The sequence below is a fragment of the Strigops habroptila genome, chromosome 1 (genome assembly GCF_004027225.2).
Source record: "Strigops habroptila isolate Jane chromosome 1, bStrHab1.2.pri, whole genome shotgun sequence".
Lineage (NCBI taxonomy): Eukaryota > Metazoa > Chordata > Aves > Psittaciformes > Psittacidae > Strigops > Strigops habroptila.
In genome coordinates, this window is record NC_044277.2 from 53,133,347 (window position 1) to 53,159,263 (window position 25,917).

At 39.6% G+C, this 25,917-nt stretch overlaps 1 protein-coding gene across 16 annotated transcripts in view; it reads right to left on the minus strand.

Annotated features, from left to right (window-relative positions):
- The window catches only part of PIEZO2 (piezo type mechanosensitive ion channel component 2), a 321,453-nt gene that overhangs the window by 60,515 nt on the left and 235,021 nt on the right, over nucleotides 1-25,917 (minus strand). For 10 of the 16 annotated variants that reach the window (XR_003993421.1, XM_030498994.1, XM_030499011.1 and 7 more), the window contains 14 exons: nucleotides 24,220-24,343; nucleotides 22,336-22,589; nucleotides 21,541-21,689; nucleotides 20,744-20,917; nucleotides 17,787-17,828; nucleotides 13,510-13,542; nucleotides 12,940-13,169; nucleotides 10,007-10,167; nucleotides 8,809-8,985; nucleotides 8,504-8,629; nucleotides 6,719-6,919; nucleotides 2,937-3,141; nucleotides 2,663-2,764; nucleotides 2,027-2,192 (listed from right to left, as the gene is read on the minus strand). Coding sequence is in view for 15 of the 16 variants with exons in the window: in XM_030498994.1 (XP_030354854.1) it covers nucleotides 2,027-2,192; nucleotides 2,663-2,764; nucleotides 2,937-3,141; nucleotides 6,719-6,919; nucleotides 8,504-8,629; nucleotides 8,809-8,985; nucleotides 10,007-10,167; nucleotides 12,940-13,169; nucleotides 13,510-13,542; nucleotides 17,787-17,828; nucleotides 20,744-20,917; nucleotides 21,541-21,689; nucleotides 22,336-22,589; nucleotides 24,220-24,343 (2,144 nt within the window). In the remaining variant the exon portion in view is untranslated. The remainder of the gene's footprint in view (nucleotides 1-2,026; nucleotides 2,193-2,662; nucleotides 2,765-2,936; nucleotides 3,142-6,718; nucleotides 6,920-8,503; nucleotides 8,630-8,808; nucleotides 8,986-10,006; nucleotides 10,168-12,939; nucleotides 13,170-13,509; nucleotides 13,543-17,786; nucleotides 17,829-20,743; nucleotides 20,918-21,540; nucleotides 21,690-22,335; nucleotides 22,590-24,219; nucleotides 24,344-25,917) is intronic. The other 6 variants (XM_030499098.1, XM_030499054.1, XM_030499029.1 and 3 more) reach the window with 1 other exon arrangement.

Below are 25,917 nucleotides of genomic sequence, written 5' to 3' on the forward strand. Positions count from 1 at the left end.
GTGACCACAGTTTATTTGTTCAGCTCACCACTACTAATGGTATTCTTCGATTTTCTCTTTTTTGTACTCTCCACCAGTAATACTTAGTGCTTTATGCAAGTTGCAAACTTCCAATCAAACGGTTGCATATCATTAATCATCTGTACACAGGTCTATTTTGTCAGCACATGCCAAGCAATATGTTTGAATGGATCTGATGCCGCCAATGACTTCAAGCTGACACATACCATGCATATGCACCAAAACACAGAACTTAACCAAAAGGATTGAGGAGAGGCAGCAGGCCAGTTCAGCTTGGACTTTGCTTTCCATTATAAACCTGACTCTGATTCCCATCCAAAATCTTCAAAGAGCATCCTCTGTGCTTCAAACTTTTAATGCTTCAACTTTTGGGAATATCTTCTACAGACAACCAGAAATACCTACCAGATTCCAGGGAACTTTGAAAAGATGCCAAAACAGGCTGTTTAAAAAGCAGTGATTTTCTTGCCCCTTTTACCGTTCTGAAGATAGCCTTAAAACACATGAGTTTTAAGTTTAATTATTGCTTTTTCTCACAATGTTTTTGTTGTTTGGTTTTTTTTTCTGGACTAAGGAGGGAAAATTTGATCTTTTCTTTCTGCCAACAACCATGTTACCAGTGATGGTCTTTGTAAGTGACCAATCGCAGTGCCTGATGCAACTGCTGTATTAGCTTTTGCTAAGATGGACACCACTGCAGTGTCAAGAAAAAGCTCAGTCAATCCCTGCTACATGTTCTTCTCAACCAAGCCCTATTTGGCAGTCTTTGGAAATCATTCCCACTTGATGGAGCATTTTGAAGAGAGATTATGACTTCTCTTTGCTTATGTTACTGGATCTAGAGCACTGGATCCACTGTGTAGACTGCAAATACTCAAGGGGAAGAACTGTTTGCCCTTTGCCCAGGAATGTCTATAAATCTCCGGACAAATGAGTCAATCGAATGTGTTTCAATGGTCTCCTTTTCAATGCTATTTCAAGACAGATTTGGCCACCATTTCTAACAGAAACAGCAGGATCAGCTTAAAGATCTTGAGATTGACTTCTGGTGATAGCACTACACTGGTAAAAGAAATAAAAGTTTATTGGTAAAAGGGAGATTTTTCTAGACATGAGTTCAATTTTTTAAATTCCTTTCGCACTCAGATATCTGTTGGTAACCTGAATTCACAAAACAAACACGTAGTCTGACAAAACACAACAGCTAAGAAATCTTACCCTTCCCATTTATTCCTGTAATATTGCATCAAACTTTCAGAGGCAACTTCAATTAAGAATATGCCCAGCACAACTCAGAAGAGCTGAGCTAATCTGTGTTTGCTGAAATGATCACATAGGAATGGCTCCATTGTTTGAAGACCATCCAGAACAGACTGTCTCAGGCTCTGCCCCCTTTTTATATTGTTCACCTTCTTAAACAACTTTACATGCAATGTTGAGAAACAGGAAGACACACCAGTTGTCTTTCCAAAATACTTTTAAGGTTCTTATGTCTAAATGAAATAGCACAAAGGACAGTCTCTTATATCAGAGTATTATTTTGATTGCACTTAACAACTCTGCAGGATATGACTGATGACTTTGTGGCATGAAACATGTATATGGGCGAGTTCAGACTGCAATGGATTCTTTCTTTTAACATGCCTGTGTTTTGGGGGAAGGCACCAGAGTGCTGAAGACCACCACAAACACTGCCCCACAGGGCATTCATGGAGGGAAAACACGCTTTCAGGCAAATTTATCACTGAACATTCCTCTGAGGAGTACTTAAAACAATCAGCCATGTTAGGAAGACTTGTTTTCATCTGCCCTTTTCTAAACCAGAAGCTGATTACCCAGAAGCTAACTACATGCTGTCTCATGCAACAGTAAAAGTTACGTTATGAGATGGGAACTTACATGAACATAAATTTCAAGTAAAATTGGAAGCTGTGAGAGTTACTTCCACGTTAGAGAACTTTACAAAAAGGAAGTGCTGTAGTTTCCAAGTGTTCCAAGATCTTACCGGCAGTGAATGAAATCAGGAACAGGATTATGCTGGCTAAAAGATGCTGCATCAAGATTCATGCAAATTTCCACATTATCTCCAGCCATGATTCGTACTGCAGCTTTATTTTCATCCTCAAATGTCTGCCTTTGTAAGGATGCACACAGCAGCAACATGAAATCATCTAGGAGAAAGCAGTGGTTTCAAGGAAAAATTCAGTCATTAACTTAGGTGTAGGGAGTGGTGGTGATACATTATAATGTAGTTACCAGGCTGTTTTCCCACATTTTGAACCTCCAAGACTGTGCTGGTTTTGAACACGTTTAACACTGATTTGAAATTTATTAATGTATTTAGTTGTTTTACCGGTCATCTTCTATGATTTTTATTGAGAAATAAATTAGAAAAAGGGAAATAATTAATACTCTTTGATGCCGCTTTATTAAAAAATGGGATAAGGAAAAAACATGCAGAAAATACTAATTCTTTGAATTTTTCTACTACATACAAAGCCACACTTAGCATTCAATCTCCCATAGAATATGTCAGTTTTTGACTGAAGAGTAAATAAAAGGCTGGCTTCAAATTACACTGTACAGATGTTTTAAGCAAAGGGTGTGTAAACACTTCACAACTATGTGCTAAAATACTTACAGACAAGGAAGACAGGGTTTGGTCTCACAATGAAGTCTGGAAAGTATAACCACTTTATGATGTTGGAGTTGAAGTTGGCATTACCACTTCTCCATGGATAGTCTGTATGACAGAAGCACACAAAAATGCAACCAGCACGTTATAACAATTACTTCATCCTTTTCTTCTGAATACTTATCAATTTTCCAGCACTTTTGTGCAAAACCAAGCAGCAGTAATTGTCCACTGGGGTAAAGGATACACTGTACACTGGACAAAGAGTAAGTGTCCTTACCTTTACAAGGAGCAGGTGGGATGCCAATGCAAAGGAAGTACTGGAAGGTAATGATGCATGCCAGAAAACAACAGTATTTTGGCCAGATCTCTGCAATAGCTTTTCGTCTACGTCGATACAACACAGCAATCAGCCAGAAAGCATGAATCATGGCATAAAAATCCATTCGTTGACCAATTACATTCACTGATAGAAGAAAACAGGTCTGGAAAAGAAGTAAAGGAACATAAGCAACATTTGCAACCTGATGCCTAGTCAATGTAGCAATGACAAACTATTCTGGATCCTAGCAGAATGATTGCACATGTGCTGGAGCTGACTGCAGGAATCCGGTGCAAACCAATAAGCTAAACCAGTTTCTATCTATCTCTCCAACAGCAACCTCCCCCATCCCAACACCCCAAATTTTCAATACTCTTCCACAAGTGTCAACTATGTGAATACAGCATTAAAGCAAGTTTCCATTATATGGTATCTAAAGATACAGAATGGAAAGAGCATTGTCACAGTAGCCTATACGGCAAATGGTTAATTGTTGCCAAGGAAAACACACATTATACAGCCATGTATTTTGATAGCCCTTACATATGTGAAAAAGAAGAGGAACTATTAAGAACAGCAACTACCAAAGTGTACCCTCATATGGGAACCAGACAAAAAGAAAAGGGATTTAGACCATACAACCTCTCTTTGCTATAGACAAATCCAATCAATTCCTGTAAGGCAGCTTTAGTTCTCCATTATTCTAAAGGCTCTGCGTTTCAGAGCATTTCTGTTCTCTGGCTCCACTTAAAGTAGTCCCTTCAACCTGTGCCACGAAGCATGTTTTCAAACTTAGACAATAATTCATAGTGAATCATTTATTCAGTGCACTTCACTATTTTGATTTTTTCTCTCCTCAGATTAGGATGAAGATAAATTTATTTCCTGAAGGAAATAGGTTGCTGATTAATTTTAATTTTCACTCATTCTTAATCCTCAGACTGGCTGTGAATAGTTTACTCTGTTTATCAGTAGCAAGAGGTAGTAGTGTTTAATAAAAAGGCCAAGAGCATCATTATGATTAGATCTGGGGTGCATTAGCCTAGGAATTGCCTTCTTCAGGGAGCTATAGAAATTTGTGAAAAATCACTGTTTCTACAAATATTTTTGAAAATATATTTCATGTGTCTGTGAACAAACAGATGAGGTAAGGGAAGAGAGACGAAGTTTGCAGGGTTTTTTTGGTGGCACTTCTTCAGCAATAGTTTGTCTTCAAGGCAGGTTCAGTTCTAATGTTTTGCTGCTGGATTGGGTGAAGCAGATAGAAGGAATACATTAGCTGAGCCTAAACCCCAGCAGTCTGGGCCGCTGCTGCTGGCAGACAAGCAAATCCCCTACTAATTAAGACACCTACCAGACACCTATAGGTACGTAGCAAATAAAAGACAGACTAGGGACAACGTGGGCCCTCTCCGGAAGCTATCAGGAGAACTGGCTACCATGGATTTGGAGAAGGCTGAGGTTCGTAATGACTTCTTTGCCTCAGTCTTCACTAGCAAATGCTCTGACCACACCACCCAAGTCTTGGAAAGCAGATGCAGGGACTGTGAGAATGAAGACCTTAGGCCCACTGTAGGAGAGGATCACGTTCGAGACCATCTTAAGAACCTGAATGTGCACCAGTCCATGGGACCTGATGAAATCCATCCACGGGTCCTGAAGGAGCTGGCGAATGAAGTTGCTAAATCACTGTCCACCATATTTGAAAAATCCTGGCAGTCAGGTGAAGTTCCTGATGACTGGAAGAAGGGTAATATAATCCCCATTTTCAAGAAGGCGAAGGTGGAAGACATGGGGAACTACAGACCAGTCAGTCTCACCTCTGTGCCTGGCAAAATCTTGGAGCAGTTTCTCCTGGAAAGCATGCTAAGGCACATGAAAAACAACGAGGTGGTTGGTGACAGCCAACATGGCTTCACTAAGGGGAAATCCTGCCTGACCAATTTGGTGGCCTTCTATGATGGAGCCACGGAACTGATGGACAGCGGTAGAGCAGCTGACGTCATTTACCTGGACTTGTGCAAAGCATTCGACACTGTCCCACACGACATCCTTGTCTCTAAATAGGAGAGACATCAATTTGATAGATGGACCACTCAGTGGATAAAGAACTGGCTCGATGGCCACACGCAAAGAGTTGTGGTAAATGGCTCGATGTCCAGTTGGAAACCTGTAATGAGTGGTGTCCCTCAGGGATTGGTGTTGGGACCAGTCCTGTTCAACATCTTTGCCAGCGACATGGACAGTGGGATTGAGTGCGCCCTCAGCAAGTTTGCTGATGACACCAAGCTGTGCGGTTCGGTTGATATGCTAGAGGGAAGGGATGCCATCCAGAGGGACCTTGACGCGCTTGTGAGGTGGGCTGATGCCAACCTTAGGAAGTTTAACCAAGCCAAGTGCAAGGTCCTACATCTGGGTCGGGGCAATCCCAGGCACTCCTACAGGTTGGGTGGAGAAGAGATTCAGAGCAGCCCTGTGGAGAAGGACTTGGGGGTGCTGGTTGACGAGAAGCTTAACATGAGCCGGCAGTGTGTGCTCACAGCCCAGAAGGCCAACCGTATTCTGGGCTGCATCAAAAGAAGCATGACCAGCAGGTCAAAGGAGGTGATCCTGCCCCTCTACTCTGCTCTCATGAGACCTCACTTGGAGTACTGCATACAGTGCTGGTGTCCTCAACATAAAAAGGACATGAAGCTGTTGGAGCGAATCCAGAGGAGTGCCACGAGGATGATAAGAGGGCTGGAGCACCTCCCATGTGAAGACAGGCTGAGAGAGTTGGGGCTGTTCAGCCTGGAGAAGAGAAGGCTGCGTGGAGACCTTCTAGCAGCCTTCCAGTATCTGAAGGGGGTCTATAATGATGCTGGGGAGGGACTCTTCTTTAGGGACTGTAGTGGTAGGACAAGGGGTAATGGCTTCAAACTTAAACAGGGGAAGTTTAGATTAAATATAAGGAAGAAGTTCTTTACAGTGAGGGTGGTGAAGCACCGGAATGGGTTGCCCAGGGAGGTTGTGCTCCATCCCTGGCGGTGTTCAAGGCCAGGCTGGACAGAGCCTTGGTCCACGTGGTTTAGCGCGAGGTGTCCCTGCCCATGGCAGGGGGTTGGAACTAGATGATCTTAAGGTCCTTTCCAACCCTTACTATTCTATGATTCTATGATTCTACTATTTAGGATACATAATAGATCTTCAGAAAAATCCCTTCCCTCCCTTGTATTCTCCTATTTGTCTGTACGTGTCTTGTCTACTGAAGAGTTGTTTGGGGAAAGAACTTTGTCTTACACTAGTGGCACAAAGCAGAAATAACCTTTGCTGGAGCTCTTGCTCCTGCAGACTGCTAACAGCTACAGTAAGAAGTATAATAAAGAAGGATGCATTTGTGCAGCCAAAAGCAAAAGAAATTTAGAAATATTTAAACAGAGACAATGGCCTGGTAACCCCCACTGTCTTCTTCTGCTCCTGCAGTCCCTAGTTCCCTCTGTGTGTGTGTGTACATGAGAGGGTATGTCTCAATTCTGTCCATTGACCCATCTGTTATCTGTTTTGTTGAGTTTTAAGTAAGACATACAAAGAAAAACAAGAGGAAAACCAGTACTAGCAGGTATCAACTGTGGCAAGGTCTAACGTGAGTAATGACTAAGAAGCATCCAGCTGTCAAAAGCTGTTCAAGCTAGTATTCAAAAATAACACAATCAAAATGTTTGGAATGATAATCTAAAGAAAGTTAATGTATAGTGATTTACCTCCAAACCAAACTTGTAGAAGAAATAGTTTATGAAATACTTGACACAGTTTACCAGTCCATCATCCAGATGTGCTCTTGTAATATCATGGAAAATGGTTTTAGTCACAGGTGTGGTAAGGTTATTTCGACATCTGTAGTACTCTTGATGACGGTAGATTGTAACTTCAAAAGCCAGAATAGCCAGCATCAGTAAGTTATTCTACAAGAGACACAATCAGAAGAATATTAAATTAAAATCAAACCCACAAGAAGCTATACAATTTTCTGCTACGCATAAACCCAAGAATACTCAAATGGATGTTACCACTGAGTACTTCTGCACACCAGGATGCACAGGCACCTATTCCCAGCTACTATAATTGAAATAAAGAAAGGTTCCTACCACTCCTTGGATTTTGATGAAACATACTGACATTCAGAAAATACATTTAAAGACATCCATTAAAAAATACTATTATGAACACTAGTTGTGGAAAACAAAGTGAGGGAAAATGCATTTACCCATCCCTGTGCCCTCTCATGTTTCATAGCTTCTTGTAAGATGCCATGCTTTGCTTTGCAGGAGATAGAGGATACAAGCTTACAAAAAAAGTAATCTGCAGACATTCAGGTGGCAAGCACCAACCTCCTTAAACTGCAAGGATGCTCGGTAATGCAAATATATCCTCGACGCTCATTTAAATGAACAGTCTATCTGCCAGTCTTCAGTGTCTTGAAGACTTGAAACCTGGGACCTTCAGGTCCAGCACTGAACTCAATTTTCTATGCAAAGGAGACATTTTATTTTGTAACTCAATGAAAATCCTTCTAGAATAATTTCTAATCTCAAAGTATTATCTATTTACAGCTGTAAAGCTCCTAGCAGCAAGCCAGACAATATTAGGCAACTTCAAGCTCAATGCAGAACTCTTGGGTCAGTAATTGCTCTTCCCCACATACATTCTTAACCGTGAGAGGTGCATGATTAAGGGAGTGAGACACAAAGGCACTACCAAGACCTGATATATTGACCACTAGAGCTTGGCAGGTCTTCCCTACACAAACAAAGCACACAGATGTAAGCTCTCAGGAAAGAAAGGAGGAATAAATCTTGTTAGACCAAAACTTGCTGTTCAGTCAATCAATTTCTGACAACCTTAAACTGTGCATACAAAATTTTGGAGATTTTTTAAATTAAGAAGAGAAATGCTAGGTTTGCCCAGAGTTGGCACATTTTTATTGTAAGTAGGGTTTTTCAACCAAGCCAGGAATAATAAAATATTGCTCACAGGCATCAACCAAAAACAAAAAGAGAAACAAAAGACATTCATTTACTAGTGTCTGAATGAATTATTCCCTTAACTCATTATATTTCCTAAACTGTGGCTAAGGAATAAGCACTTAAAAAAATTAACTGCTTACAGCATGTACTGCCATTCAAGTCAATTACTCCAATCAGACCCATCAGCCCTTTGGTACCTGAAAGCAATGTACCTCTTAATTACTTAGGGTTCTTAAACATCACATTTCTTAGAGTGCTTTTAACAGATGGTAGAGTCAGAAAGCCGTATTTCTACATGCAGATTAGCTTAATTGGTGCTGAATCCCTTCTGGAAATGTCCTGTGTAACAGATCTGGCTTTCTACTGTCTCTTCGCCTCTGTACTTCCCTATTATCAATGGCTTGCATTACCTTTTTTTTTTTTTTTGTGTGTGTGGCAGATGATTTATTTCAAAGACATTGCTAATTTCATCATAAATACTAATAATTAAAAAATCTCAATACAGATAATTAAAGAAGTTACCCGTAAATACACAAGTAGAGGATAAGACTTCCTCAATCCAACCCACTCTGCAGGATCAACTGGCCCACTGTAGAGGACTGAGGTTTTGAGTTCTTCTAAATTGACCTTAGTTTCATTCTCTCCTGGCTAAAAAGAAAATGCAACAGTTTATAAAAATATGAGTTTAAGGCTGCTTGGGGAGGCAATGATAATCAACAATAATACATCAGGTGAACTGTAGTTTTCGGTACTTGATATGCTCCTTTTGCTCTTCTTCACTGAAGAAGGCAGCAAACCAAACCTTTTTAATATGCACTTGTACTCACCAATGTACAGTTACTGGAAAAAGTGCTGGGATCAATAGATGTGAGCTGGTACAACATTTTGCAGACAATAATCACACATGTCCAAACAGTGCAGATACTTGATGCCAATGGGCGAAACTGAGCATATGGCAAAGCAAGAGCCCAGGCAATTAAAAACACAAAGTTAAACAGAGACACCTGAAAGCACAAAAACAGTACGGAAATTACATGGAGTAACAAGAGAATTGAGAAAGTCTGACCTTTTCCCATAGTAATAAAAAAAATTTAAAAAAAAAAAAGAGGGACATACAGAAACTGTGAGAAAAAAAAAGGAACAAAAAATTACAACAATATTCACAATAACACAGACGCAAAGTGGTAAGTGAAGAAGGAAAAACTTAACAGTCAGTTTAGGAAAAACTTTATCTCCTACATAATATTAATACTATTAACCCCCAAAACTGCATACCCACCCTACAAAAAGGCATGAAATATGAAGGACCACATGCTGTTTCTGCTGCTTTAGTATATATGATACAGATTCATGTGTCTATGGAGTCCAGCTTCATCCTCTTGAGCTTTTTTCCTCCAAAGATATGAGGGAGTTTTTTTGTGTATTTGTTTTTTATATTTATTTACTTATTTTTTTACTTTTTTATATTTTTGATATTTGAAAATATTTTATTTTTGATATTTTGGTGGTTTTTAGTGAATTTTGTCCTACTACCCTGTTCAAGGAATGGCTATGTCAGGTAGAGAACACATACTGCCCACACCAAAGGCACAGCTAAAGGTGTTGCTCCCTTTTTCTTTACACCTATTTCCATGTTCCTGCTTCTTCATCACCAGACCCAGGTTAAGTAAATCTCCTAGATGCTCCCTCCTAGACCTCTTCTACACCCTCCATCCCTGGGTGATGCCCACAGCCGTCTTGAGCAGGGGAGGGATTAAGTCTCTTGAATCCAAAGAATTAGACATATAAAACCTTAATATCTGGAGAAAAGGGGAGTGATGAGAATATCTAGGCAGACAGAGCATTGCTGTGGTAGAAGATATCAAGGCAGGTCTTCAGCAACTGACAAGCTCAGCTGGTTCCCACAATTTTAGCGAGGTCTGACATGAAGAAGGCATGTCCCTACACACTTGGGTATGCCACTGCACAGCAGATGCTGACAAGCCTCCTTCATGGATAAGATTTTGACAGGGGGTGTTTACTTGCCTCTTTCACCGTGACCCAGATGATGTAAGAGGAAACGATTTTGATGATGTGCAGCTCCAACAGCCACCACACAAAGACTTGCATCTTATGAAAATACTCCAGGAATTTCAAAAACAGCACCGTAAGGCGGTCAATCACCAAATGCCACTTGTTCCTTAAGTCTGCAGAGATGTTCAAGCAGAACCATTGGGAGGAGAAAAACAGAAGGTCTCTGTAAAAACTAATGCTCCACTAGACAACAATGAACGTTCTACTACTTCACTTCTAGGCTTTAGAGTAAGACAAGAAGTATGGCTCAGTGGTGCTCATTGTGGTGCTCTTCTTCTCAACCACATTCACATAAAGGATTCCCCACTTCAAAAGTCAATATTGTTTTTATTCCCCTCTAGCAGACACCATCTTCTTGGGCTCCATTTTCCTCCAGTATCTTTGGACCTAAGCTTAGGCTTCCCATCCAGGGATTAGATCTGAGACACTTCAGCCCTGGCCCTTATCCAGCTCAGAAAGAATAGGATTTTGTTTGATATTTGGAAGCTGTGGATTCAGTCTGTTTTCAGAAAGTACATACTTCTACTATTCAGAAAGCTTTTCAGTCAACCTAGAAGAGATCCATGCATACTAGAAGTAGGATTCTTGTCACATGGGTTTAGACAGTTGTACTATAGCTGTCTTCACATGTCAGTTATCTAAACTGCCTTGTAAACAGCACACTCTCCTAAAGTGTGATTTGTGCCATCTCAGGACAGACGTCTAAAACAGGTAAGGCAAACTGCAGTCCAGCTGAATATTTCTCTCAGTTGAAAAGGGAGCTTTTCCTCCAAATTCAAGATCAAGTTTAGATCCTGAAGTTGGGTGAAAGAATCCCTTTGCAGACAATATTTTGTTAAAAAAGCCATCCTCCTAAATAATACCCCAGTGAGCAAGCATATGGCAACATCTATTACATCTAAGGATATATGACAATACATATGCTGAACAGTGCTCTCTAAGTGCTTGTGGGCTTGCTATAAAACTGTTTCACCAGGCTGGTATATATTAGTATGAAGTCTACACACTGTATTAAGGGTTTCAGAAGCACTTTGGAGATTAGGAAGGATTTTGCATGCTGTGAGAACATTCGTGCAGTTAACATCAGAGACAGAAACATTTGCAAGTGACACTGATACACATCACTGTCTAAGCTGGTAAAAATGCAAAGGAGCTACCAGCTTCTGAATATAATTATTGCAGCTTATCTGGTGATTTCATACATAAAGCAAACCAAGATGGTTATTCTGTGCATATTTGTGTGAAGAACACATGCACACTTGTGTGAAAAAGCAGACTTTGGGAATACCTGACAACCAAATTCCTTTTTTCCTTCTTCTGCCCTTTTTCTCCAACTACAACTTACAAAATCCTACTAAAAATGCTGACTGATGTAAATTCCATGAGTACATAATTAAACCTGACAAATTAATTAAGCTATAGAACTCGAATCCTACATGTGTGCTTTTATAAGCACAGTGACTGTATTTAAGTAAAGTCTTTATTTATAGAATTAGATGTTCTCACTCATTCTTTCATTGCATTTATTTTCATTTGCAGTGTTGCCACCATGCTGGGTACATTCAGACAGTGCCAGTTAAGTGAAGCAGGCAGATAAGGTACTGTAGTGAACTGTCTAGCATGTCCAGGCACTACCTGCACCTGGGATAAAATACAGGCCTGACTGCATCCACTGAAAAATTGTATATCACTGTGTAATAAAGTCTGCACATGTGAACATATTTAATGTCAAAACTCCAGCCACATGGCTATATAAAAATAATACAAATCTTTGGTAGAAATAAATGCATGTACAGCTTAAAGATGTATCACACATGGCAAGCTGCACCTTGTGTTATTGCCAAGCCCCACTCACTGCAGTGCAAAAGGGGCCCCAGGGAGAAGGCTGCAGCCTCCCACTTCCTTGCTTGCATGTGTCACTGCACAGGGTAAACTCCACCAGCTGGCCTCTGTCCTCTCTGTCCCCAAGCCCTTCCAGAATGCAGGGATGGCCAGAGTGCAACAAACTCATCACTCCTCACAGACTGCATGAGAGCTGGCCTAGAAAGGTTTCCATGGCCCACGAACACCTCTGTAAGGAAAGATGTCCCAGCCAAGAAAGGTAAATGGTTTCAGTTCAGCTTTCCTGGGGCAGCTAAGTCATTTTGCCTTGACAAAGACCCTGTCCCTGCTTATGTGTCACAGTCCTGTGAATATTGGCATAAGTAACTAAATCTGCAGTAAGGCCATTTCCAAACAGTACAGCTTCCTTGGGTGTTAAATGCTCTTCTCTTTCTCATGGCTTATATTACAAACTGATTCAGAGAAATAATTCATGTTAGGAGTTCATCCTAGCAATATCAAGGATGACAACATCAGCCTTATCCATGTCTGCACTTAAGCATTTTTATGTTCATCTGGCATCAATTACACATTCTATATTCAGAAGTGAAAAATACAGCACTAATGTGCACATGAATAATGCAGCAAAGCCATTGAGACTTCTGGAGTGGAGTGCCTTGAAAGCATGCAGTATCAGAGATTAAATATGTATGGGTATTTTTATTATAAAGAGATTTCACTCTGAAGGAGTTCTTAGGATTTGGGGTAACCTCCTATCAATCCAACCCAGACCACCTAGAAAAATATGTGGGGCTTCTTTCGTTTTTATCCTCTCAGCAGCATCCTACAGAAACAGTATGATTTTTCCCTAGAAGAGACTGTAGCCTGTTGAATAACTGACAAGTAGCCACCTGCTTAGTTCATTCTCTTTTGGCAAAGACTGTATGCAAAATTAGCAGGAAAATGTGATGGTTAATGTGAGCAGGGATGACCAAAAATGAACCATCAGTTGCCACTGTTAACTAAGGCAGACGAAGGCAAAGTTTGCAATCTGCAGAGCTTACCTGTAGTTTCTTCTTCCTCTGATTCATTATCTTCATCATCATCATCTTCCTTGTCCTCGTCTTCCGTTTCTTCTTTTCCTTTTTCGACCCTTCCTTTCCCTCCCTCCCCCTCTGGCTCTTCCATTCTTTTCTCACCAGCCTCTTCCACCATTTTTTCCTCTTCCTTTTCTCTGCTGGCTGTTAAATTCATCATAGTTATGTCAGGCAGGCTTCCATCTTGGTGCACCAGTCTGTTGATAAATAGTAGCATGTCAGCAAACTGAGCAGTAATGGCATTGTAGTCTTTTTCAAGATATATAATTCGAAAAAAAAACCCCATTCATGGAAAATGCCTTAGAAGTGGAAAAGTTAATGATTCTGGTACTTTCTCCAAACACACACTGCAAATTGAGTTGGAACGTATTAGTAACTACTTCTCACTCAGATACTAATGGTTAGTTAGTAATGAGTGGTATTGACACTTAAACTTGACATTTTCCCCACGGGAGAAAATGGTCAGAGTTTAAGATGTAGAAGCATGAAATGACATTGTTTAAGAGGAAACATTTCATGACTTCATAGGGGACTTACTCATTTTGGTGGTTTGGTATTTTTTTCTTGAGGCTGCTCAAAGTAATTGAAACAGAAAGAAAAAGGGAGATGAGAACAGAGGGGTTACAGAAGAAGGTCACTGACAAATATGTCATGCTACATCACAAGTCATAAAGCATTCTCCTGCTCCATCTGCAGAAGCCTTCTGATGCCAAGAGCATGCCATCATGACATTCACAGGGTGCTTCTATGAATAAAAAAGGAATTGCAGCACAGATGGAAAGGGGGCAACCTATTTACACCAGTGCTGAACATGGTCAGTGTACCATGCTGTCAGTAATGCAGCTGAATCTTCACAAGTATCTGACTGATTACTCTAAATGCATTTCCACCTTCTTCCAATTGAAAGATGCAGATGGGAAGCCAAGGAATTTGCAAATTTTCTTCCAGCTATAGGTTTGGAAACAAACAAAAGCAAAAATTCCAAGGCTGTGGCTTCAGTATATTTTATCATGTCTGTCTTTGAGCCATTCATTCTCTCTCTCTTTTCTACATCTCACTGGGAATTTTTCTTATATTTCTAACTATCTTTTATTAAATCTAATAGTAATTTTCAGACAACCAAAATTGGGATACAAGTGATTTAACTCAGAAATGGTATTTTTCTATTGCCATGATTCAAATTTTGCTGAGATTTACTCAGTACAAATCTTTACTGAGAAAAGAAACATTCTTTTATGGCTTCAGATATTTTCTTTTTTCTTCTCCAGCTGCGCCATTAGGACTCTCCTCCTGTATTTGCAGAAAACTCTTCCTAATTCCCCGATCCTATGTGCTTTGCTGAGCACAGCACTTACTGCCGTAAATAGTCCCTTTGAGTACAACTTCTTGCAATAAAGTCTCCCTTTGGCAAGTGTGTATATCTATGTGATCAGGTCACTAAATGTTTATTTATGCTGTTGAAATTACTACACTCAGCATACTTTCAAGCACCTGTTAGACTGTTCCTGGACTAATGTAAATACTGCTACAGTACCATCTCCAGGATTTATTTTTCATGATGTGAAATTCTGGCCTATTACCATTTAGACATGAAATTCTGCCAATTTTAAGTAGGACTTTTACAGTTCAAGGAACTAAAACCCTGGATTTATCCATCTGATCATTAAAATTTATAGAGCATAAACTAAGAAGTTAATGACAAAGCAAGCAGAATTATTTTTAAAATTTTTGGGAGTTGCAGTCTCTTCAAGATGGAAAATTTGGTGGCTTAAATGAGGGAAAAACTACAGAAATTTGACCAAACAATCCTGAAGTAGGAATACCCAAAAGCAGAAAAGGTGATTAAAAGTAGAAGTTTAACAAGATCAAAAGCACCAAAAAAATCTCACCGAATAAATAAATTCATGCCAATGATTACTAAAATCCCTCATCATGGATTAGCCAATGAACCTGAGTGCCCAAGAACCTGGAAATCTCTTATACCCAACAATATATTCAGTATCTTTGGCTACTGAAAATATGGCGCTTTGTCTGATACACTTTATTTTCATATTTAAGCTAGCAAATATACAAAAAAAGATATTCAAATCTCTATAAAATGACTAAACAACAATATTCCCTAAAACGACATAATCTAACTTTGCATATCTACCTAAAACTCTAATAAAGTACTAACAGGAGGGTCATGAATAAAGAAGAGAGAATGAATTTTCAGTTTAGTTTAAATGTTATAGAGATCCCTGGTTACTACAAATCATTAGAGCTCATTTAAAACGCAATGCCCTATGAAATGAAAGTATCTATATAATCAAACAGGTTTTGCACATGCAATTGCATTGATTTTAATGAGGTATCTTCCCAACTGACTTTTATAATGGAAAAATCTACATTCACACTGGTGTAAATCAAGGACTTCTTAATGACTTACCTCAGTGTCAACTGGACAGAAACACGTAGCCCTACAGGATTTTGTATGAGAGGACTCATCTTTCTCTTACTCATGTAACTCCCATTCATATCCAGGATCCAGAAGGTGATGGGGTTATACAGATGGGTACATGCAATATATACCTGATAAAGCTTCAGTATGTGCTTAGTTTTCAGTATGTTGGAACTTAGTTCTATCAGCATCAGTAGGCTTGAGCATGGGAGTGTGCTTAGGAGATCCAAAACTAGATGAAAAGCCCTGCCTGCTATTCAGATAGTCTACTTGGAATCTTTCTTTCCAAGCTTTCTCATTCATTGCTAGGGTTATTTTTCCTCCAACACTGAGGTATTAGGATATAAAAACTGCGCTAGTTTAGAATATCTAAGACAAGCTACTCATACAGGCTTCACAGCTAATCTGATGTAACTTCAGGCTGCACCCCACATACTGGTAGGAAATCATCCAAAACAACACAAAGGTATTGTGTCTGATACTTAGGAAGTGAAATAACTAAATAATAATGTAGACAACAAGCCTTGCAGGTACAGCCACGAAAGCTTTTAACTGAGAACATTTCTTCCCCTCAAATTCATTAAATAGGGTATCAATAATGAGAAGTATACTAGTAGATCTAGTTTTAGACATCAAAGCAATTTCAGAGCCACTAAAAACAGGTGCATGTCCCAGGTTTGTGCTGGACTCCTAATACTTTCATCTATTTGTAATTTGCTAGAGCAGAATATTAATTAATAACAACTTACTGGATGCATTTTGAAACATCTTTGTCCGTTGAGAGGTTTTTTTTGCCATCAGTTTATTAATTGCTTGAAAATGTATGGCTCAAAACAATTTCTTAAGTATCTCTTGTGCACAGCTTTAATAATAGAAAGCTTTCTGCTCCACAGAACATTAGTGACCCTGAATATTTGGTATACAAGATTCAAACTAAGCACACAGTGCCACACCTCTATTGGGAGGACCCTGAGTGCTTTCCCTGCCCTTGCAGGGGGGTTTGCTTCCTGCGTCCAAGGCCAGCTGTCTGGTACGTTGGGTTATGTGGACAGGCCAGTAAGCCTCAGTGCAGAGGGTCCCTCTCTTGTCTTTGGGAGCTGCTTTCACGCTGAGGTTCTCACCCCTACATTGCAGCTGCATCGTAGGTAGCTGCATAGCCTGTAGCTGCATAGCCTGTGCTTCTTCCCATGCCTCACTGACCCTAAGCCTGACCTTCAGACTGACACCCCACCTTCACTGCTGATCTGGCTTACCTTTATAGACTTGCTGGAAGCTTACCAGATTGTGGCTGACCCTTGTTACCATCTCCAGATCTGATCCTTGTTCTCAGTTGCTGGTTCCTGATCCTGACTCCCCATGGGTGAGTCCAGCCTTGGCTCCTGGTCATGCCTCTCGGCTCCCAGGTCGCCTGCCCTTGTCAAGGTGCCTGCTCTCTTTGCTCCCTGACACATGGCATCATATAGACCCGGTTTCCAGCTCTGGTGAACTTTTAAAAACCCTGGCCTAAACTATGTGATGACATTTGAAGAAGGAGTGTGAACATGATACATAAATTAACTTCTTGTTAGAGCAGGTAGTCACAAATACCTAAACAAGAGATTTTCTTGGCTCTTCTGTTTATATTCAGTAGCGACAACAAACTCAGAAGTCCTTCAATTCTCAGAGCTCATTAAACAAAAGCCCACATGTACTCCAGTCAAATATTTTGAAATAAATCTACTTTATGGAACTGTTTTCAAGATAACATGTATAAAGGGATGACAATGGTGGGAATATGGGCTTTTGTAGTTTGGATCCTGCAGCACTCAACTCAGCCCATGAATTAACAGCCTTTGCATGCAGTGGTTTCAGTGTACTGCATGTTCCATTTCTGTCTCTGAATAGGGAAGTCTCAGTCTGCACAAACCCATAATACATACCGCACATGTAATTGATCCGGCCCTTAAATTCACTTTCTTAGGTCCTTGTGAGGAATACAGAGGCGTGTGTCTGAGTGTATCTGTGTGTCTGTGTGTACATGTGCGCATGCAGGCATGCATCTTTCCATGCACAAACAAAGGGTAGGTAAACAAGCCTCCTCAACCAAGTCTATTGTCTGCAGCCAATTACAAGTAGCACCGATTATTCCTGTATTGAGGCATGGGCAAAATTTAAGAGAAAAATTCCCAGCTGGGAGATGAACTCACAAAGTATAAATATAAAGGAGAGATGTATAAACTGCTTCAGCAGCTACAGGAGATTACAGTACCTGAACATTACCTCCCTGCTTATATCACAGAACTGTGCAGCAAGAACATACTTTAAGGCAATTAAGAAGTAACAACAAAGTTAAGGTACATCTGTTTTATAGGAAAGGAAGAACTGAAGTACCCACCTATTAATTATTAGATAAACACGGCCATTGACTTTGGCATGGCTATGAGGTGGGAGATGAAAGCACAAGAATGCATGAGATGAAAATGGGAAATGAATTAGAGAGAGAGAAAAGGAAACAGTTAAGTAGGAATGAATGCACTTTCTTAACTACCAAGAGACACACATTGTCATAACAAAGCACAATCTGAAAGCTTAACACACACCATGCAGTGAAAAGTCTAGGAAGCCTATAAATGCAATACGTACTTAGACATTTAGATGCAACTTCAGTTAGAACTACAGGTACTTTACATGGTCCCCAAAATGTGAGAACAGCCTCTACTGCTTTATCTCAAGTAAGCCTTAGAATATCCATATTTTTAAAAGTAATGGATGTATCTACAACACATACATATATCTGTAATAGATATATCTATAATAGATAGATATTTTGCTTCTTTTTTATTTAAAAATAATTATGATGGAGCATCATAATAAATTATCTATCTTACAGCCTTTATCTCTGCCATACCATAATTCACCGTCAAGAAAATGGGCTTGGAAAGTCCTAATCAGAGGATTTTTGCAGATGCAAAATTGAGACACTCAGCTTTGTCACCTTTATAAATAGTGAGAAGTGCCTCGCTCTGCCAATTCCAGTGTGTCATTTTCTGTCCCTTTATTTGCAGCTGGAAAAGCCTTACTCTTGAACTCACTCTGCAAACTTTGCTCATGTGAAGCAACATCTTAACACAAAACAGTCTCAGCAATTTTAACAGTACTCTTCAGTTGTTAGACACAAACATACTACAATCATACATGGCAGTTCAGGGGCAGATGGAGGAACTGGAGCTGTTTTCCCCATTACTTTCATGACTGGCTTTCACCTGCTGTGGTTATTTTAACAAGTTTGCTATTAAAAGGATTGACTTCTGTCTGCTTACTCAAAATAAAGGTTCAGTTTCTTTATTTTTTGTTGTTTGTTTGTTTATTGCAAAAAAACCAGCATATAAGCAGTTTTGAAAGCTAAACTAGCTGTTGAGTGAATTCTAGTGTTTTCAAAGCAAAAGGGAAAAATAAGATTTAGTTGCTTTGTAAGAAAACTGCCCATATACATATGAGTCTTTAATCTGTATTTTAATTGCCCCTGCAACTTATTTTTATTGCTACCATTACTGTTAAGCTGGAGCTGGTTGTTGTGCTAGTTCTTATGCAGCTTTATGGATCATCAATACAAATGTCAGCTGAGCTCTCATCCTGAAGCTTTGAACTATAAAGTTGGCTGATGCTCAGTACTGACTTTCTGCATCGAGGAAAGAAATTAGCTGTATCTTCATTCCTCGGGCAGTGTTAAGAGTTGTATGTTATTTTGATATCTTTCATGTATAATAGAAAGATGTGCAAGTAGTGGTTTCACAGGCAGAGTGTAGCGTACCATAAGCTCACCTAATCCTGCAAATGCCTCGTTTTTTGGGGCTTTTTTCCACTTCGTGCCTACTACATAGAAGGTGGAAGCTGTTTCTATTTTACTTGGCACAAATGCAAAGTGTTTGGGCTACAAAATAGCTTATGCAGTTATTGCAAACTGTAATGCACTCCCCCAAATGCCTCGGCCTAGGAACAATGCCCATTTCAGCTCAGACACCTATCCAGCTTCTGGTTTCAGGACTTGGCTGCCCAGGTCAGAGATGTTCATGTGCTGCTGCACAAGTAGCCTGCTATGGAAAAAGAAAGTTTGCTAACAGGCCACTTCAGCGGACCCTTGAATCTACCATTACATTTAGCAATTCAAGAAAAACAGAAGGAAATGGTATTTCAAAAGCCACTTAAAAAGGTAAGTTAAAAAAAAAAAAAAACCAAAACCACACAACATATTTTTGTTAGGAAATCTTGTCAAGTTTGATTGGTTCTGGTTTTAACAATTGCTTAAATACAGGAACTGGAAGCATTCTATAAAAGTAGAGCTTGTTCTCATGCACTGATGACAGAAAACACTAACATAGTTGTACCATACACTGTAAAGTAGCTTCATATTAAATCGAATGCATAAGAAGTATCTGAAATGCTTTTGTAAATCTAGCAAGTCCTACAGCAGAATTCTCTGTTAAGATAAACTGTCGTTATTCCACCACATGCTGTGGTGAACATGATGTTATCCAGCTAGTCCCCATTCATAGAAGCCCAGCTGAGTTACACTTATCATTAGACAGGTAAACACCCTAAAAAGTGTATAAATTGATTGGTTTCTTCAAAGAATTAGAGTAAATTGCCTAATATGACACAATTTACTATGAAACCATTTCTCTGCTTTAGACACATGGGGCAGGATCCTTGGCCAGATATGTTTTTATGCAGAAGAATATGGAAGAGTGAAACACAGGAAAAGCAAGGTCCCAAAATAATGAAAAAATCCTAATGAACTTCCAGATGACATTGCTGAATGTCTCAAAGAGCTAGCAGAGCCAATGGTCAGTGCTTTAAAGAGTGACCACAAGTACGGGATTTTTCCGTTCCTGAAGTTCAACTTCACAAAAAGGCCTAATCATCCAATGCAATTGTGGTATTTGCCAGAGATCTCCCAGTCTTCATTTGGCACTCAAAATGGACATCAAAAACCAGAAATGAGCCAAATTAAAAGCCGTATTCTCTGTTATTGACAGGAGTAACAAAAAGGCACACACAACAATTCACCATCTAACTCCCATTAAGGCCAATGAGATAAATACATAAATACAGTTAGTACCTTTGAAAATGTACCCCAAAATGAAAAACTTCAGTGTGTAGGGGAAAGTGGAGGAAGACAGATACTTTGGTGGTCGCTTGTTTAGTGGGGTGCTGGATACTGAGCACCTTCTTTTTAAGCCAGGTAGTCATAGCAAAGGAAATAATATCTAATGAAAAGTGAGCATTACAAGACAGTGAGAAACAGCATTTTCATACAGATAATCAGCAGTTCCATTTACTTTGTTTCTTTACCTGTAAATAGTGTTGTCCTGTTTGCTGGTTACAGCTTTTAAATCAGTGAGCTGGAGAAACCGGTCATGGAAGTAGTGAAGGTGTAAAATACACGCCAGTAGGAAGGAGGTGGGGATAAAGATGCGTGTGAATAGCTCAGCCACAGAAAACTGTTTTAAGCCAAGGTCTGCTAGTCTGGAAAAAAACAAAAAAGTAAGGCATTGAGCCACTTCACACCAAAATCTTTTTCTTGCCATGAGACATTATTACAAATCAGTTGCAATAAGAGATAAGGGGCTGCCATAGATCTCTTGAACCAGATGAGTTGCCTCTGACTGAAAGTCCTGCACTGGGCATCCACTCATATTGCATATATTTTTCTCACGTAAGCTCCTGTTAAGAAATTCCCAACTCATCATGAGGAGGAAGAAACTCAGCTCTCCTCATTAGCAGGAGGCAGCTCCACCTTCACCAGCTCAGAAATCCTGCAAATCTACCCTTAATTTCTCCCCAGTCTTGTTTCTATGGTCAAAGAGGCAAAGAGAAGCACTCGCACTGTATTGGGAACAGAAGCAATGCCAAGGCTTGGGCAGCAGATGGAAGGAAACATGGCTGAGCCCCCTCTTGTGCCTTTGCTCATCTCTACTGTTATGCCAATAAATCTATGGATTCAGAGCTGAGTGCTTAAAGTCAGCTATGCTTGGGGATGGTTCTATGATGGTTTTCCCCCAGAATAAGGAAGACTACTCTCAGACCATTCCACCACACTGAACTCAAAAGTCCACAGAAAAAAAAAAAAAATTAATTAAAACACTTACTTGTTTTCATCCAGGCCTGTCATGTTCTTCCACAACCCAGGGAATGACTCAAACTGGTATGTATAGATGAAGATAAGCACCAGCATCGTGTAAACAACAACTGACATCCAAAAGTACTTTAAAATCCTTCTCCACCATTCATAGTGCACCTGAAAATCATACACTAAAGATGCTGAAACAAGCTGAAGGCAAAGACAGTGACAAAAATACTGGCAACACTGGCAACGAAGAATACTACTTTTTCTAGCTGGCCTGAAGTAAAACAACACTTGCTCAATGGCAGCCACGGTTCTTTGAGATACAGTTTTTACTCCTGATGCACACGCACTCAAATACAGATTTTAGTATAAAAATGTTGTTGAGACATGGCCACAGACATAAAGGCCAGGGACAGCTTCGGTCATTCAGTTTCATCACCATTAGGAGGAGAGGGACTCAGTGCTCAGAGGGGTGTGGAAGCTGTGTGGACCAGCTGTCACAAAAACTCATGGCTATGTAGGACGTGCAAAGGCCCAGAATTTTCCCTCACACATTCCAAATCTTGTGGTGATGTTGGGTGGCATCATAGAGCAGAGGTGTGCATTGTATGCATCTTATTTATATGCACTTTGTCACTATAATCAAAAGCCAAAGGAGAATTAATCTTAACCCTTTAAAATTATCTTATTAAGTTGTATCTTACTAAAGAACAAATACACTGTTTATGAATTCTGTTTAGAGCTACTTTATTACCAAGTTAAAGTTATGGACTACTGTATTCAAGGACAAAATTTAGTTAACACAGTTCTCACTTACCTGATAAAGGGCCACACAGAAGAGGAACAGTACCATATAGATGATTTTGTACATGACAATTCTACCCTCAAAGCTGACAAAGAAGAACATGCCTCCACAGACGTAAATCCAGTACTTGATGAACATAGCCATAACCAGCTTCCCCAGGACTTTCATAATATCTTGTTCATCCTCCTCATCTTCTTCCTCCTCCTCCTCCTCCTCCTTCTCCTCCTCCTGTTCTTCTGCCACTTCTCCCTCTTGCGACTCCTCTTCTGCAAATACAGAGTCACATTTGGCCTCTCTCTGTTCTGAGGACTTTTAGTAAGAATTGAAATGGGTGGAAAGTAAAATCTCTACACACAACACAGAAACTTAAAACACAATATTCACAAGAGACTGTATTTCTGAATCATACATGACTCCAGAGCAGAGGAAGGAGTTTTAACTTCATATGAGCTTCAACCTGCTTCTGGAGCCATACAGTGCATAGCTGTATGTCCTTACCAGACAGCAGTCTTCACTTTGTCTGAAATGCAGGCAGCTGTAGTGGAAAATTAGAGCCTAAAAGTGTTGTTTAACGGATAATAGTCAAAACACTTTCCATAGCAATACCTATACTCCCAGGCAAGAAACCTTTTAAACTGGAAAACAAAGAAACCATCAGCAACACCAGAAACCTCGCATCTTGAGTTTGAAGTTTAAACTCTAATTCTGAGTTTGAACCTCTCGAGTTTCATCCTTTAGAGAATATTGTGGTTATCTCCAAAAACCACAAGCAGGAGAAAACATTAACATAAAACCAAGCAAGCTTAAAAAATATAAATGCTGCACTAAGACTGCTGTTCAAAGAAACTACCACTTATCCAGCTTCTTCTAATGTACCTGAGACATTGCAGAAAAGACAAGCTGATTTTGCCCTATGAAAAGGTCAGGATTCCCCAGTTATTAACCTTGTGAGGCTTGTGGAGGGCAGGTTAAGTGTCCCTACAGTAGCAAGTACGTGGGCAAATATCTAGGTAACAGGACTTGTCAAACCCGTAGCATGTACTGTAATGGTTTTCTTCCTGATGAGAACAATATTAAAGACTTCACCATCAAAAGGCTTGCCCAATCCCTTTGTCCCACTCACCATCACTCTTCTCAGACTCTTCCCTTGCTCCTGCCTTGAAAATCCTTGCAGTGTCCAGCTCTGACACTAATCAGATGTTTTACTGAGACAAATACTGTAATTAATCAAACAGGAAACTACATCACTGCTTCCAGGGCTGGCTTTCTACCATTTCAGTGGGTTGAACTTCTACAGATCAGCATCCACTGAGACAGAAAAAGGCAAAGAAGGTATAGGGGAACATGTGCCCGGTAGCAAAAAAGAGAACAGGCCATGGAGCTCTTACAATGAGCTGAAACTGTAGCAGTAAGCTTTGCTCTCATGCTTCTTACAGCATGAGCCCCTTCACTGAAAATACACATGCTCATTTTCCGATTGAAATTAATAGTTTAACTTCTGATTTTGTACCAGTATTTACGTGCAAACACAACTTCCAAGAAATTTAGCAGCTGACTTTTCCTATATAAACTCTTCTTCTGTGGTAAAACTTCTAGGGCAATTAATCTGCTGGTTTGAGTTAGGGACACAGGAGTAAACTGATTATTCGAAAGTTCTATGACATTTCTCAAATGAGTCATTTTAATTACCTTCCAGTACAGAGAATTCTCATTTTATTTGAATTTCTAAAGTTCAAAGCTGTTTTATGTTTACATCCTGAGAGACAGTTGCAAATAAATTTTGCATTATCTTTCTTGGCTAATAAAAGGTATGTTGCTAATTGCTTTCAGCATCACAGAAATGTAGTAACTGTAACTTCTATCATGACTGAAGGACTAAATTGAATCAGGCTTTACCTTTTTCTTCATTTTCTTCACTTCCAACTTTGACCTCAGATAAAATAGCTTCTTTTAGCTGAAGTGCTTTCTGTTCAGTGAGGTGTTGCCTAAGCAGTAGCCAGAAAGTAATTGTGAAAAGAATCTGCAAACAAAAACCAAAACAAAAACAACAGACTAATTGTATATCCTACATCCTACTAATACAAAAATACATTTTCATGAATTTTGCATGCCTTTGTTTTCTCTATCCATCAGAAAATGGCAATGATGGCATCAGTGTCAAAGAGCACCTTTGTGGAAGTAAAGTAATTTAGGAAACATCCTGCATTAAAACCAACTTTATTTCATTTGCAGTTTTCCACTGAGGAATAATTTATTGCTCTACATCTTTTCTTAAAGGTATTTACCTATATGGTTTTATTCTACCCCATTCTATTCAGTTTGAAACTACTGTCTTAAGTTTAAGGATCTTCTCATTATGTATTGATTGGAATCATTCACATTTGTCCACTTCCGTTCAGTTTTCCCTTCTTTCAAGGAAGAAGCACAAGCAGGTGAGTGTTATTGTCCTTACTAGGGTGTGATATAGCCTAAATCTTTTGATTTAGGAGGTTTGGTACTTCAGGTGCTTAAACACAATTAATTTTAAAAATAAAAAAAATTTCTTTATATGTCTTTAAGTTACAGAAGACCCAGTAAACTGAATATGCCTTGAATTTGGAGCAGTTACAAGATTTAAGATGGCTCTTAATTTTCTGAAGAGCTTTAAGAGATAATAATTCAATAACAGCAGGAGATCTTAGAAATAAATAAATTTCTTCAATGATGAGTGCATTTCTGTGTTTTGCAAAAAGCTAAATTCAACAGGTTGCAATACTGCTGGCCAAAATTCAGAAAACAGCATGATGACCATTCATCACACACTTGATTTTATGCTTACATTATACAGTTTCCACTGATTCCAGTGGTGCAGAAGATGACTTACTTCACTATTTAAAAGAATAAAATCTCAAATAGGAAGCATGTAAGAAGCAAGTATTTTGCACTCAATAGAATGACAAGGCCAGTAGTACAACGTAAAGAACTCTCTTGTTTTTCTTCTAATATGCAAGTATTTCATGGGGGAAAGGAGAGGTCCCAGGCTAGCGACAGTTGTTTTCACTGATACTGCAGCTATTGCTGAGCTGCAGGAGAAGATTGTCAGCCTGTGTGAATTGTCACAGCTTCTCCAGAGATCTCCTGGAGCTCTGGCTTTTGCAACACAAACCTTTGATATTGTAAACCACAGATTTGTTCTGCAGTGATTAGCTCCATCTCCTTGTTGCATTTACTCCTTGTTCTCTTTGGCATTTCCAGAGCCAGAGCTGGCACCAAGAAAAGTCTTGAAGGGATGCACATCAAAGAAATGTTTTTAGTCACCTTTTACAGTATCCATTTTATTTCCTTTTGAGACCAGAAAACACCCACACAGTATGCAGCAAATTATGCAGAAAGAATTACTGGACATTTCTTTCTATTTTCGTTTCTTTGAAGGATACAGTATTGAACCTTTATTTAAATTCAACCATTATTAAAAGGACTTTAAACTAGGAATAACAGGGAGGGACAGAGTTAATAGCAGCCTTGAGAGGGAGCGATGGACAGGCTGACAAGCAAAGGGTGTCTGGGGCAATGCGAACAAAAGGAAACACATAATCAGCAAAACAGGGCTTATGC